At 35.6% G+C, this 18773-nt stretch overlaps 1 protein-coding gene across 4 annotated transcripts in view; it reads right to left on the bottom strand.

The window, feature by feature from the left end:
• The window catches only part of LOC106052213 (uncharacterized), a 96002-nt gene that overhangs the window by 72738 nt on the left and 4491 nt on the right, over positions 1-18773 (bottom strand). For all 4 annotated transcript variants that reach the window (XM_056032638.1, XM_056032636.1, XM_056032637.1 and 1 more), the window contains exons 2-7: positions 14129-14334; positions 13191-13286; positions 12306-12522; positions 10190-10413; positions 5540-5617; positions 1026-1171 (exon numbers count right to left, since the gene is read on the bottom strand). In XM_056032638.1, coding sequence (XP_055888613.1) covers positions 1026-1171; positions 5540-5617; positions 10190-10413; positions 12306-12522; positions 13191-13286; positions 14129-14334 — 967 coding nt within the window. The remainder of the gene's footprint in view (positions 1-1025; positions 1172-5539; positions 5618-10189; positions 10414-12305; positions 12523-13190; positions 13287-14128; positions 14335-18773) is intronic.

Here is an 18773-nt window from a genome sequence, read left to right as displayed (position 1 = left end):
TCATCTCCCCATTGTGATTTAAAGCAATTTTACCAATCTGACGAATGCACCTCAGTCGAGGGCATCGATAAGATGCATGTGAGACATGTCCTAACTTGTCTTTATTTATCCGCAGCCTCCCTCAGGTGTCTGCCTATTTGCTGTTTAATGTCTACTTGACACCACTCAACTATTTACCTATGTGCTTAGTGCTATTCAGCAATTGCCTACTGAGATCTACCCAACTATTTGTTTGGATCACCTGCTCATTTTTCTGCCTATTTATTTGGCATTGTCTGCCTAGTCAACTTCGTATCTGCTTTTGAGTATCCTCTACTTCCTACGTGAATCTACTCAACTCTACTACTTGGCTCTATCGGCCCTTCCCGCCTATTCGACAGCCCACCTGTCAACTTATTAGGTGCGAAGTCCCTATAGACTCAGATCTGTGCGAGACGTCATAAATACGCCAAACCCTCTGAAACTCACTGGACTTATCCTGTTCACTACGCTGCCCAGGGCAGATCAGCTTTGCCAACAGTACACTTGTGCCCACGTTAGCCGGCCACCCGCCCTACTGTGCCCACTACAGATATCAGAACTTCGGATTGAGACTCCACAAGAACTGAATCACCGACGTCCCTCTATCCGCTAGAGCGCCACCTCCAGCTACAGAACCTCAAGCCAGGACACAGCTAGCTGCGACATCAACAGGACAACCAGTTAAGTCAGAGGACAAAGTGACATACTCTCTTATTAGGTGCAAGAGTGATGATTAGATAGTTTCAATTAGAGATAGATGCAAACCCTCACCCTTTTTATTCTTTTATGTAAATATTTATGTAAATAAATATTCTTCATTTTTAACTTTGTATCTTTCTTTCATTGCTTGTCTCGTTGCGCGCCTGTTCCCGATTTATATGCTGACGGGTTGTTGTGTGATAGCTTTAAAAATAATCATCCCCTAGACATTAAACGCGCCAAACACACCTCACACTCCCCAACCTGTCACACCCCTCATTAATAAATGCTAGGAAAGTTCTTACCCAGTAAACAAAACCACGTGATCGTAATCGCCGACGATTGGAGCCCCAGCACCTTGAAAAAATTTTTCGAGAGCTTCTAGAGCCAAGACGGCGTTCATTTTACCATCTGAAGCGTACTTGCTAATAAAATTTCCAGCATATGGTCCCTGGGGAAGAAAATCTATGAATGTTATTTAATTATTTAAAAGCAAACTATAACAAAATCCTTTAAAACAACTCAAATCTAAAAGGTAAAACTCCGCATATATAACAATATATGACAATAATGTAGAAGGTATTTCGTTTATTCAATATCCAACAAAATATTTAATTAAAAATATCGTGAAGCTACTGTGAATAATTTTATAGAAAAGAGATCGATGCCTTGTATTAGCTAAGTTGGAATGATGTCACCCACACAACCGTTACCCACTTTGTGCTACTGATGTATCCCAAGGAACGACAAGTGCTGATATAGTAACAACTTGATCCGTGAAAGGGTTGTGCGAGAAATAGAATTACATCTTTTTAAGTTGTCAAAATCCTATATAGGCCCTATTTGTAAATACTGAATGATTCATTTTCATTATCAATTACCAGTAATAAATGAAATTTGTTTAAAATTTAATATATGTCAAGTGGAAGTTTAAACTTGATATGAGAATAAGTGTGGGAGAAATAACTTATATAAACGTTTTGGAGAAAGACAGAGCAATTTGAGCTTTGCAAAAAAAAAATATTAACTTAAAAAAAAAACTGCTTATTTTACATGTAATTGTATTCATAAGCTTTTAACAGTCATGCGATTAAATCGTGATAGATCTAGAAAAAAAAACTAAAAATTGTGTACAATTATAAAGATGTTTACACACATTTTTGCTTAGCCCATTATCATGCGTTTAGCTTTTAACGTGAGCTATGATACTATCACTTGTTTGGACCAGTAGAAAAAAGAAGGGGAGATAATGATGTATTTTGGTTACTGTTATTGTGTTAGCATAAAAAAAACATGTTCTCCAAGAGCTAAAGCTTATTTAAGGGGACTAATATAACTTAAATCACCATTTCTGACAAAAACAATTTTTTTTGTTCAAGATAACAAAATAACTAAGTATCAACAGTTAATTAAATTATTGTTTCATTTTTAGCGGCCCCCGTAAGGGGAAAAAGCCGCTATTAGGATTGTGCAAAATGTCATCATTAAATGCGCTTGAAAAGTTAAGTTGTAACGGCTACTTTTGGTTTTCTAAAAGCAAACCGTTTAATTTATAAAATTAATTATGCAAGCGATTTTTTCATAAAAATACACCAATTGTAAAACAATTACGTAAATGTAAGGGAGGTAATGTTACAATATGCTAACAAAGATGTATATATGCAATACTGTTAATATAGACTAAATGGAGTACGTGGACCTGCCTAGCTACAGCGCTTTTTTCACGACATTGCTCTACATTGAATAGTAAATTATTTTTTTTTTATTTTAAACTTATATAATCATACTAGTCGACCGGCGGCGTAGCATACGACGCTATTTTGCAGGGAAGGCCAGAGGCCACAGTAACCTATCCGACCGCAGTGGGTCCCACACTTCCATAGGACCCGCACTAATTCTATGTGTAAATGATTAAATTAAACTATTTTATAACTTATAACAGATATTTCGCGGCCGCCTGATTTCCCACGAGCTCCTGGAAATCTCCTGAAATAGCAAAATATATGAAAAACTCATGGAAATCTCCGGAAATTATTAAAAATCTTTTGAAAACTCATACAATTCTCATGAAATATATAGACAATAATTCTCATTTTGGGGTGTCATTCAAAATGAAAAACGCCAATCGTACGGGAGGCATTATGCATAATCCGTCATTGTGTCACCTGGTGAAAGAAGCTTTTCGCGCCTCAAACTAATGAAGAATTACTTGATGTCAACAATTCTCAAACATAGATTGAAATATTTGGTAATTCTTGCTATTGAGCTCGATCTATGTAGGAAACAGAATTACTATGATATAATCTATGACTTTGCTACATGCTAGGCTTGTAAAGTAATTCTGTTAGTAGTTAAGAAATGGATAAAATGCATAGAACGAATTTACTTTCTGATACAAACTCTTTTAAATTTCACTTATTGTTTGCTTCCCTACTCAAACCTGGCCACGCGAAATACGTTTTGCATAGGGCCCCACAACGGTTAAGTACGGCCCTGCTATTTACATATATATACATAGTAGATTACTTAATCTCTTTCAATGACTTCTAAGTCACCATGGTTAAGTCCGGCGCTACTGTTTTGTGTTTGTAAAATGTTTTACAATGTTTCGAATGTTCCGTCAGAGTTAAATATAGTTTACTTTCTAGTCCAAACCTTCCACAGAACAAAGGGGAATGGGAGTGGGCAGGGTTTGAAAAATTGAAACGTCAGCCAGACATCCGTAGTGTGAACATACTATTGTGTTTTCTTGTGGACTATCCGCAGAAATAAGAGAGTGATCTTTCCTTTATTTACTGTTTAAACTTTTGAGGGAAGAAGAGAATTATATATATAGATGTTCAGTAATGTATAAATAGTTACAAAGGTCTTTGGGTACTCGAAAGGAGTGTGCCCTGCTTTGGAAATCTAACATCAAGGTATGCCCTTTATGTCGAAGGAGATGCAATCCTTTCTGCATGAGAGGAGAATAGCTACAAGTAGGACTACCCCTTACAATACCTTAGGCAGGGGGCAAATTGAACGACTAAACAAAACTCTATAGAACGCTATTACTTTAGCACCGAAAGACGTGGACCTTCCGATCTCACGTCTTAAACCAGGCCCTATACTCAATTAGATCATTACTGTCTACTGCAACAAATGAAACTCCACGCGAGAGAGTTTTCCGGTTCAACCGGAAATCCTCCTTCGGGATATCCATCCCCACTTGGCTATCTAGCACATGTCGAGTATTGCTGAGAAGAGAGAACCGATCTTTGAAGTATGATCCTCTCACGGAAGAAGTTGAATTACTGATGTATAACCCCCAATATGCCGTCATACGGTTGCCCAGCGGTAAAGAGGATACGGTCTCTCTAAGACACTTGGCTCCCTCCCCCTTACCAACCCCACAACAAGTGAACCCTTGTTTTTCGCTCAGGTTGAGGAAAAAGAATGTCTTCCAAAAGCTCAAAACACGAAAGTAACAGTCAACACCCTACGGTGATACAAGAAAAGAAAGAAACCCTGAAAGACTCTGAATACCTTCAAGCGCCTCCTCTTCAAATTACAAAGAACAATCATACCCCGCTGGACGCTTACTCTTGACTTGCAAACCGTTGAACAGAGTAGTCAGCCTCGTTACAACTTACAACAAGAGAGAGAAGAACCAGACCGAACTATAGGGTCTAGAGTGTTTCTCTATTGCACTACTTATACTGACTACAGAGACTTGCACTGTTTATGTCATGCTACTGATACTAGAGTTTACTTGTTTACTTACATATTTACATGTTTGCTTACTACACTATTTGTTATTACAGGTACTTGCATTTTTATTTATTTATGCTAGGGCCTACTACATTACTATACTTGCTACTTTAATTCTAGGCGGGGTGAATGTGGTGAAATAGTTACTATTTGTTTATGTTTGTGTAACGTCGTGAGAATGTGTTCACAACATTAATTTTGTGTTTCTTTATTTATCATTACACTAACATTGACAGACACCCCCATCCTATTTTTCAACTGGTACAAAGAAGTAATAGGATCATAGCGAGATAGAAAACAAAACAATTAATTTCCAATAGTGAACTAACTAACTGGTTACTTTTTAAAATTGATTATTGTGATGTCATGCAAAAAAACTAATTGTGTGAAATTTCAGCTTTATCCTAGTTCGGGTGTAAGAGAAATAACGTGTACAAAAATTTTTCACACACAGACAAATTGACAGACTGAAAAACAGTGTGAGTTCGTATATGCTTTGTAAAAATATGTTTTTCTTATCGAACAGATTTATTATTGTCTAGATAATTGATCTAATGCAAATTTAATTACATTACTAATTATTAGCAGCCAGCTGATACTAAATGGGCTATACATCTATAAAATATTGTATATTTAGAACTGAATCTGAAAATGTTTAGCTCCTATATTATCAAAACTATCATCATAGGATGCGCGGTGGTTGAGTGGTAAAGCGCTTGGCTTTCGAGCAGGGGTTACCGGGTTCGAATCACGGTGAAGACTTTAATTTTTATTTCGGAATCATTGGACGCCTTTGAGTCCACCCAGCTCTAATGGGTACCTGGCATTAGTTGGGGAAAAGTAAAGACAGTTGTTTCATGTGCTGTCAACATGATACTCTTGTTAACCTTTGGCTACAGAAACTAGTGACCTTTACATCATCTGCCCTATAAACCACTAGGTCTAAAAGGGGAACACTTTTTATTACCATATCAACTCTGCGATAAATGCTATTAATGGCAGAGATATATTTATCCCAACCCATCAATATACATTAAGCGATTTTATCTAGTATATATACATTAAATACCTCAAGGATGAAAATTTTACACAGACGAATATGAATCTTGTAGTTTGGATGGTTGATGCCTTTATAAAGCATGTCAATCTAAAAGAAAAAAAAACAGAATGAGGCAATAATAAGCTAATTAAGTACAAAACAGCAATAAATTTAAGTCTTATCTCAATTTAGAAAGTATATTTTTTAAAGTCAATACAGACTAAAATAAAGTTTGACTAGACTTTGGACAAGGTATATTACTGTAAAGAAAAATGTCATTTCTGATTGTTTTTCTGGTAGTTTGCGTTTTTCGACAGTAAACTGCTGTTCATTGTGGGACCCAATAGCCGTTTTAATCTTGTTTCTAATCTCCGCTTTTGTAATGAGCTATTGATGTGGTCCTTCCTGGGGTGATTGGGAGGAAAGTATATGGCACAGTTTTCCGTGCTGCGTGTATCTGCTCATCAAACACATTTCAGCTTGAGTATGATATACTGATAGTGAATATAATTTTGTTACAAATTACCAGTGAAAGGAAGAGGTTAACGTGTGACCCCGGCGAGATAACACAGCAGTGGGTGTTCTCTAGAATGTACATGTATAAACTAAGACAGGAAGTGACGTGTCCTTACGTGTTATCCCAGAAGATACTAGCAGTGTTTTTGGAACTTTGGAGGATCGATTAGGGACTCTATATAAGCCAGAGAGTTAATGTGAAAGTCAGTCGTGAATGAGCCGTTACAGTCGATACAGACGATGTAAGACGAGTGAGGCTCGAGTGGAAGAGAAATGTGTACGACTCGATGCAAGTTAACTAGGGTATGTTAACTGGAGTGGACTACTTCGTTAAAGTCTATACCACGAACTACATTGGGCTTGAGCCGTTACAGTCGATACAGTCGATGTAAGACGTGTGCGGCCTTTATTCGGTAGACATGAGTACGACTTGGTTCAGCTTTAGGAGACCTGGAGCGACACTGGGAAGTGTGTCGTTGGTCAGTTCTGTGGAATACGGCTCGATGCAAGCTGACAAGAGATGAATTGCAACGAAGTATAGCTAACTGTAAACTGACAGATACTGTACAGTCTTCTACGCTACATGTTAAAGTGACGAATTGTTAGAGTTAATAGTTATTATATATAATTATTTTTGTCGCCCAAGCATGTGAGACACAATGCACGCACACCGAGTTTTAAACCCTCGCTGAAAAAGTCATGGAAATATTCTCTTATTTTTCTGCTAGTCGGAGTAGAGTTATCTCACGTAGCTTTTGTTGCGACATACATAACGGCTTAGAAAACAAAGGTGGGTGAGGACAAGTAATCTTTCTCTTTACATTATATATTTGCATTGGCGTTATTAGGGTGGGTGTCACCAGGTGCGGTCAGCTCAGGTTGTCACCCCCGTCTTTTAAATATTTTTTTTCGTTTGTTTGTTGAGCCGTAAAACATATAGTTTAAAATTATCTACCTTGTTTTATTGTTGAACATCTTTAAAATGAGTGTCTATTAAATTTTTAAATTGTTTAATAGAATTTATCTATAGTTCACTGGGTTTGCGTAGTCAAGTGAAACTCTGCACTCATCCTAAATCTTTGAAATCAAAGACATTGCTAATAATCTATGGTTCAATTTTACAACATTGCAACCATAATTAAAAACACTTTTTTTTTCTTGATTTCAAACTTGAAAAATTATCAACTGATCCAAGTTTAGGTTTTTAACAATCTCATTTTTAATCAAACTGTCCGTTGTGAAAGTGTCGTCTGTTCCTATGTCTCTAAAATGTCTTTTAATTTTAATGTTTAAAATATAATCAGACGATAAGTAACGGATAAAGGCTTTGTTAAATGATTCAGAGATATTCTTCAAGGTTTTAGTAGCATATATATAATGCACTGACAAATTTTAGTTATTTAAAGAATGACTTTTGCTGCTTTTAGATCTCTTCTTAATCATGGTATTTCTTTTAGAATGTCGCCTTGTGTAAAATCATCATGTACGCCAATATTTTGAAACTGACATCTACAATACTTCGTCTGTTGTTGGACTTAAGAATTCCTGGTTGGATAGCTCCAATTGTATCTGCTACATCAATAATTGCTTGGAGTTGAAGCTCAACGTTTATAAACGATCAAAGCAAACACACACACACACACACAAATAATGTAAAGATTGCTTAGGTAAAAGATCTTAGCTTGCCCTTCTAGTGGCTATATTTTCAGAACGAAAAAGTATTTCAATAGTTCCAAAAAATGCCATGCAAAAAGCATTTTCTAAATAAAATGTTGAACACATTAAGTGAATGTTATACACATCTGTTAAATAGATTTCCTGTTGGTTCTTAATATTTTCTCCTGTACTCCTCCGTTGTTCTGCTAATGCATTGAACATCGTTGGCTAAAACATTTATAAACTTTTTTAACATTACAGATGCACTTTCAGTTATAAGTTTTATCCACATTACATTTCCAACATCTCATGGAAGTTCTTTATTCAATAAAGACTCGTTGTTAATATGGTCACAAAACGTCAAATATTCTGCTTTTATAGAAACAGTTCGTGCAATATATCATTCCATTGTTTTTCTTTTTTACATTAATCATAGCAACGGCTTGTAGCCGGATTCTCTTGTTTTTTTTAATCGAGAATGAATTATCCATACGTGTTTTAAAATTCCGATTTCGGACTTTATTTCAACCACACATGAAATTAAGTAACAATTGTTTTTATTTTATTTCTATACAATTAATTGAGATTAGTCGACAACAAAAATATAGTTTTTATCTATTAAGTGACTAAATCATCACCAATACGAAGTGCCAGATCCATTCTTTTGACTAGTTGCGTACTTTTCCTTTTGCCCTGGATAAGTTCCTTTGTAAAAAAATGTGAAATTACATCAAAATCTTCAGAAATCTAAATGTTTACTTATTTACTTTCCAATTTTACAAAATTAGCATGTGAGTTTTCAATAATATGTTGTGCCTAAAAAATGTCTTCATTTGTTAAACATTGACTATTGGTTGGCATACTAATATTACGGTGCTAGCTATAAATGAAATAGATTCGATAAAAAATTTTTTTAATCAAAGCAGTGTTCATATTGTTATGACGTGATTAGAATTTAGTATTTGTTTCCGGAATAAGGGGAAAATTTTACTTAGCGACAAGTGACGTGACAGATCTTTAAAAAACAAGAACGCTCTAAGTTACGCTACAAAATAGACGCTTTGTGTGGAGCAGTAGAAATAACAAATAATAGATATACGGATTTACGGAAAGACATTGGACGGATCCCTTCTTAAGTATTAAAGTATTTATGATTGTTTGATACTAGCGTCGACTACTTATATTGATTGTTTGATACTAGCGTCGACTACTTATATTGATTGTTTGATACTAGCGTCGACGACTTATATTGATTGTTTGATACTAGCGTCGACGACTTATATTGATTGTTTGATACTAGCGTCGACGACTTATATTGATTGTTTGGCATTTCGCCGGTGTTCCTGATTTAGTTGAAGGTTACCTCATGATCATTGTATTGATTACATTTGACACCGAGGAAGAGCAATAACAATATACATACATGCAACTGGTATATAGCTGAAAGTAAGGTTTACCGTTTTGCTTTTGATATGTATGATAGATATAACATGTTTAACATTTTGAGGGACTTTCATAAAAAAAATTTAAATGTATTTAGTCAAATTAAAAAATAAAGTATACAGATCTATGTATTAATTGTGAATAACATGTTCCAATATTTAGCCACTGTCGTTTTATTTAATTGTCAGTTATTCCAAAAGTGCATTTTTTTTACTTGGGTGTCAACACACTCTAACGGGTGTCACCCGGTGCGGACAGCACCACCGCACCCCCTAGTGACGCCACTCTATATTTGACTACATTTTTGAGTGTTTTTATTTTACACACGTTTATATATAGTGTCATTAAAATAGTTGCTTGTTTTTTTTTTTTTTTTTTTTTTTTTTTTTTTTTTAGCTTTGGTTTGATTTAATAATGTTTATAAGGAAATTCCTCTTACAATTTGTGTATTACAACAACTTAAAAAAAAATAAAAAAAAAATCCATTATAACTATATAAAAAAACGAAATGTTCATTCACAATAGCCTTACTCATAATTTACATGTAAAAGGTTTATATGATATTGTTTCTATTTAATGATAGTATTGCCAAGGAAACAAAAGAGATTTTTTGTCTGTTTGTCTTTGCTATCGGCGTCTTCTATCTCTTTTATGATTGTTAAATCACAAAATCATGACCCAAAGGGCGATTTTTTATTTCTAGTATCTTTTTAGCTTTTCTATGGATGTTTGTCTCAAACAGCTGGCAATTGATTTTTTTTTCAATGATTTTACAAGCAGCATTTAGGATTCTATAAAGTTTTTTTTTTATGCTCACATACCAGGCAGTGATATTAAAACTTAAAATAACGCAGATATGAGCGTGATAAAATTTAACCAAGGCCTTTACGCAAACATTAAACGAGAACACATTTCTTAGTAACTATAATCATTGCTGCACTCCTTTTCTTTTGATGATATAATTAGTTTTTGCATAAAAATTTAGTTTAATGTCAAGTATAGTACCATGACATTATAGTTTGCATGTTCTAATTACTTTTCAGTTTCGGTATTGTGAGAACTCACCCCGCTAAACACCATAGCATAGTGCTCTTGAATATTTCGCCTCGCAGTGTTGTAGTCATTTTTTGCTTGTTCTAGAAACCATTGAAAACGTAATCTATCAATCAACGCCACTACATCCACGTAGTAGTCACTCAATGCGTTTCGGCGACGTCTGCTTGGTGGGTCTGACCATGATTTTGACTGATTGATGACATTCCATCGAACAGTCTTTTCTACTTCTGGCGCTGTGACAGACATTTCATCCATTACACTTTAGACATAACATCTATTACATTTATTATTACATTATACATTCTATATACATAATATCTCTTACATATATATTATTTTTCAAACATCTTGTACACGAAAGTATAAGTGTGTTAGTGTTACTGATTCTTATACATTGAAATTAATCCACATTTACAAAAACTGTCGATGTGTCCGGATTACAGAATATGGAAGTATCCAAAAGCAATGATTTAGAAGAAATCACATCTTCTTTTGCGTGCAATGTTTAGCGAAATCCCAAATCTTGTAATTTGTACTAATATTTACTTTGCGAAATTTGTGTCTATCCATGTCTCCATATATTCCATCATTTACTTTGTTTTTCTTTAGGTTCCATTTTACAGCCATTTATTTTTTCATTTCTTTTTCTCTTATTTTCTGCAATTCGTAGCGTCACAATTCCAAATGGAATTTACGTATAGGCTTATAATGAGAAAAGTAAAACACTGGAGCGCGTTGGCTGAGTGGTAAATCGCTTGGATTCTATACCGGAGAACCCGGGTTCAAAACCTTGTGAAGACTGATATATATATTTTTTTTAATTTTAGGATTTTCAGGTGCCACTAAGCCCACCCAACTCAAATGGGTGCGTTAGATTTCTTGGGGAAAAGTACAGGTGGTTGGTTATTGTGCTAGCCGCATGACACCCTAGTTAAACGTAGGCCACAGAAACACGACCTTTTCGTCATCTGTCCTTTAGATCACAAGGTCTGAAAGGGAAAGTTTACTCCTTTAAAAACTAATACCATAGGAATTACATTATCTTGTGCAAATCATTAATTTATCTAATTTTTTATTTAAATGCTAATCCTTGATTGTGATGAAAAAAAAGTTTATACTTCGTTGGGTATCCTTTCCCAAATATTATATCACAAACAATCAAGCAAACTATTAATAGGGCTCCTGTGTCTCGGAAGACAATGGATGCACCCAGGTGAATCAATGGTTTTGTTAGAATCTGGTACAACTGATGATGCCCATTCTGAAGCAGCAGATTTCGCCACATTTTATGCATGTATGTGCATCTGTCCTAGGGCTAGTTGACAGGGCAGATTTCTTCTTCTTTCTCTTGACTGATGCAGCTTCGTTTTTTGTGCACTCGGCGAAGTATGGGGCATCACGTACAGTCTGTCTCCATGCTGTCCGGTCTTGGGCTGTCTCCTCCCACATTCTTTGATCGATGTCCGTGGTTGTCATGTCTCGCTTACAGAAGTCTCTGTAGGTTAATCTTGGGCGGCCATTGTTTCTGACTCCATCTGAAAGCTCAGCGTATAGTATGTCTTTTAGGTATTCTTCCATCTTGCAAGCATGACCAAACCATTGGTTTGACTGATTTATGTTGAACCTATAAATGTATGTATATAAATGCAATGACTTCGATCCCAATGATTTAAGGATGTGTACAGACATTTTCACTGACCAAGTTCAAGCCTGCATAATTAGTCATAATGATGTCTTTGTCAAACGTGAATCTATTAAATTTTGTTCTTGCCTTTTGAGCCTGTGTTTGAGATTTTCATGGGGCAACCATTGTATCTGTCCATTCACCTTCGTCAGAGCTGCCTTCTGCTAGTCTCTATTTTTCCAAACATTCTCCGTAACATTGCGCACATTTTGAGTATTTAGCGGAGCACTTTTTTTTTGAGAAAGATTAATTCACGTGATATCCTAGTAGTTAATTAGTTAGGAAGTTCATGGAATACCAATTCAGGACTCGCGGAACACTAAGGTTACAGTTTGGGAAACACTGCTTTATGGTATAGAGGACAAAATCGCAATTTAAATAAATAGCGATTTTTTTAAAACTCAAATAAAACATCAAAACATGTGAATTTAAGTGACGTACGTGGTATTTGTGTGTCAAACAGATCAAATGTTGTGCTTCTAAGCAATTCTAACTTATAAACATATCGGTCAAATGTTGTCCTAGAGCGAGGTGTAGTAGATTCATTCCTTCTAGAACTAGAAAATGTTTCGAGTGACAGATTTCTCCAAGGATTTTTAGGCGTCTTGTTATCAGAGTCAAACAGGTATTCGGAGTTATCCATTTGAAATACAGTTTTCTGAAACAATTAGAGTTTTAAAGCCTTTGTAATGCAACAAATAAATATCAATTACAAATTGTTACTTTTTTAAAATTTAGTATACTATCTCATTCGTCTTTAGTGCTTTCTGGTTCATTTCTAATGTGGACTCTTTGGGGACGGGTAGGTTTATCTGGTAGAAAGTTTCGTGTCGTCTTTGGGCGTTTAGCAGATATCATTCAGCTTATTGTACTCAAACTCTGCGTACCTGTCAATGTTGCCAGGCGGCGTATAACACAAGATAGAAAAAACAAAAACAAATTGTTTCAAATTCAAGAAATACCAAGTCTGTTTACTAGACTTCTTCCCTGTCTCTAAGATTATTAATGTCAATAATGGTGTTACTTGAGGTCTTTATTAACCTCTGTTTGGCATTATAAAGAAAATAATAAAATAATTCCTTTTTAAATGGCTCCAAATACTATATTAAAAACAGTTCTAATTAGTTCTAATGAATTTTTTATGAACTGTAAATAATAATAATAATAATAATAATAATAATAATAATAATAATAATTAATAAAAGGAATATGATGAATTTTGTTTCTCTGTAACGAAATTTGACGTTAGCAGCGCCAGAGAATGAATACTCTTTCGTTTCAAAGATAATAAGAATGATAGTAATTGTAATAATCTGGACAACTTACCAAGTGAAATATAGAGTTATTGTTCGACAATGTTTCGGGTGACCTTTTAATACAAAACACAGCCTTGTGGTTAGTATCATGGTAGTAGCCTATATCCTTGTAACGACAAGATAATTTATTGAGTAGTAATAAATAAGTTGAGTTTATCTAAAGAAAGGACACACTTAAAACATATCATACATAGAATAGTTTTCTTTTAATACTAAAATAAATAGAAATGTATATCACTTTCCGCCGTTTAACGCATAGAGTTTAAGTTCTTCCTAGAGATAGATCAGATTTTTCATAGACAAATTCCATAGTCATTTCCCAGCTGGTGCCCTCCAGTTGTAGATCTCAGAAAGTTTAAACGCCTCGTTTGTTGGCCGGCCTTGTTTTTGCTTTCCATTTTTCGATTTTTATGCAACGGCTGACTTTGTTAGACATGTTTCTTTTTGGATAAGGATATAATCAACAAAAATCTCATTCGATTTTCTTTAACCAATTTACTTATAGGGCAGACGCCCGTGTGTCAAAGGATTCCTCTATTGGTGACAAGAACTTCGCAAGTTATTCCTAGGATATCTTCGCTGCAGAGCGACTTTAGCCACGCAAGTGTACGTGGCTGTTGTAAATACAATAGCATTTAGAAGGTGGATATAGGTTTTCTATCTGATTTAGTAAAGACGACACCTGCTTTCCCAATCTAGCATGCAACATCTTGATAAGGATTCAAAAAAAAGAAATTAATGCAGAAAGATCTAAAATTGTTATTAAAAATGATCTTATGATTTCAAAACAAATATTATCGTATTCTGTCCTAGTAATGAACTGTTTTTATAAATGTCCTACATTAAGAAGTCATAATGTGTAATGTTTGATTTCTATGTTTGTTTTTTGTTTTTAAACAATGTGCCCTAATTCTAGACAAACTAAATCAAAATTAGTTTCTTTGTTACCTTTGTGGGTCTAATATTCACTTTTTGTTTTTGAAAAAAGCCTTTCTTATCGACGTCGAGAGTATAGAGAGGAATGTTCACGTCAAAACTCTGCGAACGCCTGAGATTGAATTTGGTTAGAAATTTCGTTTCTGTGCTAAAAGTCACATTGAACTGGTCAGGCATTTGATCACCAGTGTCGTCACTCGCCTCATATTGGAACATAACTGTAGAAAAAAAAACTACCTCTGTTTCCATGACAATAATAAACATTAGCAAATCAATCTTATGCAAGCAATTCAAATGAAAAAGAAATATTTTAAAAAAAAATATTTACCAAGCTTATATCAACTTTGTCTGTCTGGTTCTCTGTCTGGTAAAAAATTGCGTGTACCTTAATAAAATATTTTTTTTACACTCCGACCTTTCATACTTTCAGAAAACGTTTATTGTCTTCTGGAGTTAGCTGAAAGACTGTAAACACCCTGTCCTAGCTAGCTAGTGAGATCCTCTTGAGGAGGAGCCCCGGCGCCAAGCACTATTTCTGGTATTTAAAACCACAAGAAAAATGCACATTCTGAGGTATCTACAGAGTATTATCCTGTTATTAAATATTTTAGTAATTTAGTTAAAAATCTAAACTAATATTCCTTGCACTGTTGTACCAATGTTTTTGGGGTTAATGGGTTAATGAAGCCTAGCGATTGGTAGAAATTTGTAACCTCTCTTATCTACGCTCATGGAATTTGGTGATTGTAGTTTGCCGTAGATTGTATACATTTTGTTGGGGGTTTTAAACTAAAAAAATATCTCTGGAGTTTCTTTTTTTAACAAATTCAAAACCGCGTAGCTACAATCATAAAACTAGATAACTGTAGTTTCATTTAGAATAATATCAAAGAGGGGGTTTTTAACCTTAAAACTCTCTGTAGGTTGGTTTCAAACTCAAAACCATCTGCAAGAGGGTGGTTAAAGGGAATTAAATAGTTTAAACTCAACCCTGTGACTGTATTATGCTTTAATTTTATATTGACGAGGCGGTTTTTAGCTTAGAACCCCACAGAAAGGGCGTTATAAACTCAAAACATTCCGGTAGGGGTTTACCTTAAAGCTCTTTGGAAGGGTTTTTAAAATGTAAAACCCCTCTATGCTACGATTATCAAAACTGGTGACTGTTGCATGCTTTTTTTTCTTATATCGAAGAGTAGATATATAGTGAAAATAATTCTGGAAGGGTTTCAAACACAAAATTTCCCTGGCTACGCTCATGGAATTTTTGAGTGTCGTTTGCATTATTTTGTTTATAGAAGAGTTTTCTTTTCAAAACCCCTGTTGGGGGATGCTAAATTTGAACCCCCTGGTGGTGGATGTTAAATTCAAATCCCCTTTACTACGCCCAGATTTAATACCAGGCAAGGTGGTGGACTTAGTTGTCAGAATAGGAGTATTTTTATAGAAAACTGGAGCTTATCCCCATTGACAACCGCGGCCGCCGTGACAACCTTTAAAATACATTTATAAACAATAAATAATAGTGCGATCAGTTTGATCCGACATTGGTTGTGGGAGAAATAAACGTGTTCAAACTTTTTACAAGACAGACAGACAGACAAAGTGAGTTGATATAAACTTTGTTTTTGACATTTTTTTAAACTTCTTATTTGTCTAGTTAGCGTCTTTAGAGACATGTCATCCTTTTGGGCATGACATATTTAGTATAACGTTTAAACCATAGTCTACTATATCAACACGTTGAGTTCGTTCAACAAACAAGTTTTTTTTTTTCAATTGTGAGCATAAAAAGAACACGAAAATACGTAAAACAAAAACAAACTTATATTTAGCGTTCTTGAATCAATTAGTCTGAATTTGTCATATAATTAGATTTTGTATTAGATCTAGAAAACAATGAAAAGCATTTATAAAAAAGGGCGAACGATCTAAATTAAAAAACTCATGGCTCAAGCCTTCTCAGGTACTCAAGCTTACACAATAACCATTCTGCTAGTGTAGAGCTTATGAACATGGAAGATTATATAGTTATCTATTCTTTGTATAGTCTCGTCATATTATTCAGGTGTGTTTTCTGCTCGTGTTGCTTAGATACTAAGCCCGAAGAAACTGCTCTTACTAACAGGTGAAGGGGTGAAGGCGGATACCTGGCGCCACAAAAACCGGTAGCTTCGGACAGATGAAGCTTGTCAGCCTAGTAAGGCAATTATTCTAGGAGAGGGGTACTCTGACTTTAAACCATTGCTAATTTGCGGTAACACGGCTTCATGAGACGACTTCGATGAAAAAGACTATACTAGAACATCAAGAAAGCCTTTTGACCGTTGTTAAGACCTCTGCGCGGTGTTGATTCTTGACAATCTGTCTAGTGTAGATCTGACTGTAGGTAACGCTGAATTCAACACTTCAGTAACACCGGCGAAAGGCCGAAACAATCAAATATGTAGTCGACGCTGATATGTTGTTCTACAAATATGTTTAATACTCAAAAGGGAATCGTCCGATGTCAATAATGTCGTACTCAAGTCTACTACTTTACAATAAGCGTCCTCCTTCTAGCGTCGTTTAGAGCGTTCTTATTTTTTAAAGATCTGTCACGTCACTTGTCGCTAATTAAAACTTTACCCTATTCCCGAAACAAATAACTAATTCCTAACTACTTCCTACTTATGTCATAACAACTCCTCCCCCTCCCGCTAAAAAAATTGCCTGTCAATTTTTTAATCTACTGTCTTAGTCTTACAATGTGCAAGGGCCAAAATGTAGGGAAACATAAAAGACAACACAACTTGAGTCTTGATTGCGATTTCAACTTCTCTTTCTGTGTCCACAATCAAGTTCCTCTGAACACATATTTCCCTCAAGTGTCACTAACTGATACTGTCCAATGTGATGTGCCATAGGTGACCGCAGCCATAGTTCGTTTGCGCTGACACTATAGGTGTGTCTATCTATACATCATCACATCACGTTCCAGAGGTTACACCACTTTCCCTCACACGTCAGGACAGACAATTTACCTAATATGACAAATTGACATTTATCAATGCTCGTTCTCCCACTATACACCTAACGTTCTTTCGGGCATTTACAAGTGTATTTTATTTCCTCTCTCCACTTACTTGTCCCCACACGACCTAACTCTTTACCGATGTATGATCATGATCAAATACAAAGAATAAATTATAAAACTTACTTTTCCTTGATGTAACTACATCGTCGCCTTATAAATGCACTTCTTATTCATACCAACATACATACAATTCATACATACTACCCGAAATTAAATAATTAACATGAATCAATCTAATACTAACCCAATTGCATGTATCTTATAACATAAATATACTATTCAAGATACCTTAAAACAACCTAATATCCGTATAGTTATGACTACTAGTTAAGTCAATCAATGAAGAATAAACAATTTAAATAAAATCCAACTTATTTTCACACTACGGTCTCATAGTGCTATGTTTCACAGGCTATCTACACGACTCATACATTTGTTCTCTCCAACTGGAGTTAACATCTCTTCTTACACCACTATAGCCCGCTTGTGGCCTTCTACCTCGGTATGACTTGCGATTACCGCTACCACAGTCATCTCTTCTATCATCACTATCGGGTACAGACCTGCGCCTCCTATCCGAACTCGCAATCTTCTGCTCAGACTGTTCTGCCCTACTCCAACAGTCTTTAGCGATGTGCCCATGTTTATGGCAGTTAAAACAAATTATGTCCTTTCTAGGTTTATTTCGCTTCTTGTTGCCATACCTGCTTTTCCAACTTCTAACCTGTTTGTCAGAAGCGGCGCTGACACCTGCTACATTTCCAAGTAAAACATCTCTAGATAACCTCGGCATGGCTACCCCTTCGCAATACCCTGTGTATAATGGAGATCGAAGGAACACTTTGCATGCTTCGAATCTCTTGACTGCGCCGTCTGCCAACCTGACTGATTTGGTATAGCCTAAATAATCCTTAGATTTCACTAATCCCCCTCGAACTGCGAGTGTACTGCTAGCTGTGTCCCGGATCACATTTACCTGTTTATTATTTATCATGCCTGGATATAGTTTAAATCTATCTTCCCCACAATCAACGTAATTAATTTCTTCATCCGGTTCACTATGTCCACTATCACGATCCCTGTCTTGGATGCTCCTTACAAAATTAACCCTATCTGGTGGCCGATTATCCCTCTCTTGTCTACGGTTTCCTTGATTACCTCTCCTATCACTAGTGCCACTATTATCCTGTGTATTCCCATTGCCAGCTCCATTCCCTCTATGTTGCCTACACTGGTATGCCATGTGTCCCTTTTCCTGACAGTTAAAACATGTAACATCCCTAAAGTTTCTATCACCCGCTTTAGGTCTATCTATTCTCCTATCATAACTTTCCCTGCCATTGTTTTCATTTTCCCAGGATCTATCCTTTATGCCATCATAACTATCCCGACCATTGTTCCCACGTTCCCTGGACCTATCATTTCTCCTACCATAATCCCTATCATTACCATCATTTCTCTTTACATAATTTACCAGGTCAATAACTGTTTTGTGGTCGCTAACTGAAAGTGGGTTGTTTGGGTAAGCATTCTTAAAGATCCTAATGATTTCTACCAAGTCTTCAATTACCTTAGGGTTTC

The sequence above is a fragment of the Biomphalaria glabrata genome, chromosome 6, assembly GCF_947242115.1.
Source record: "Biomphalaria glabrata chromosome 6, xgBioGlab47.1, whole genome shotgun sequence".
NCBI lineage: Eukaryota > Metazoa > Mollusca > Gastropoda > Planorbidae > Biomphalaria > Biomphalaria glabrata.
Note: the sequence above shows the minus strand (reverse complement) of the source record. Positions and strands in the feature narration are given on the sequence as shown.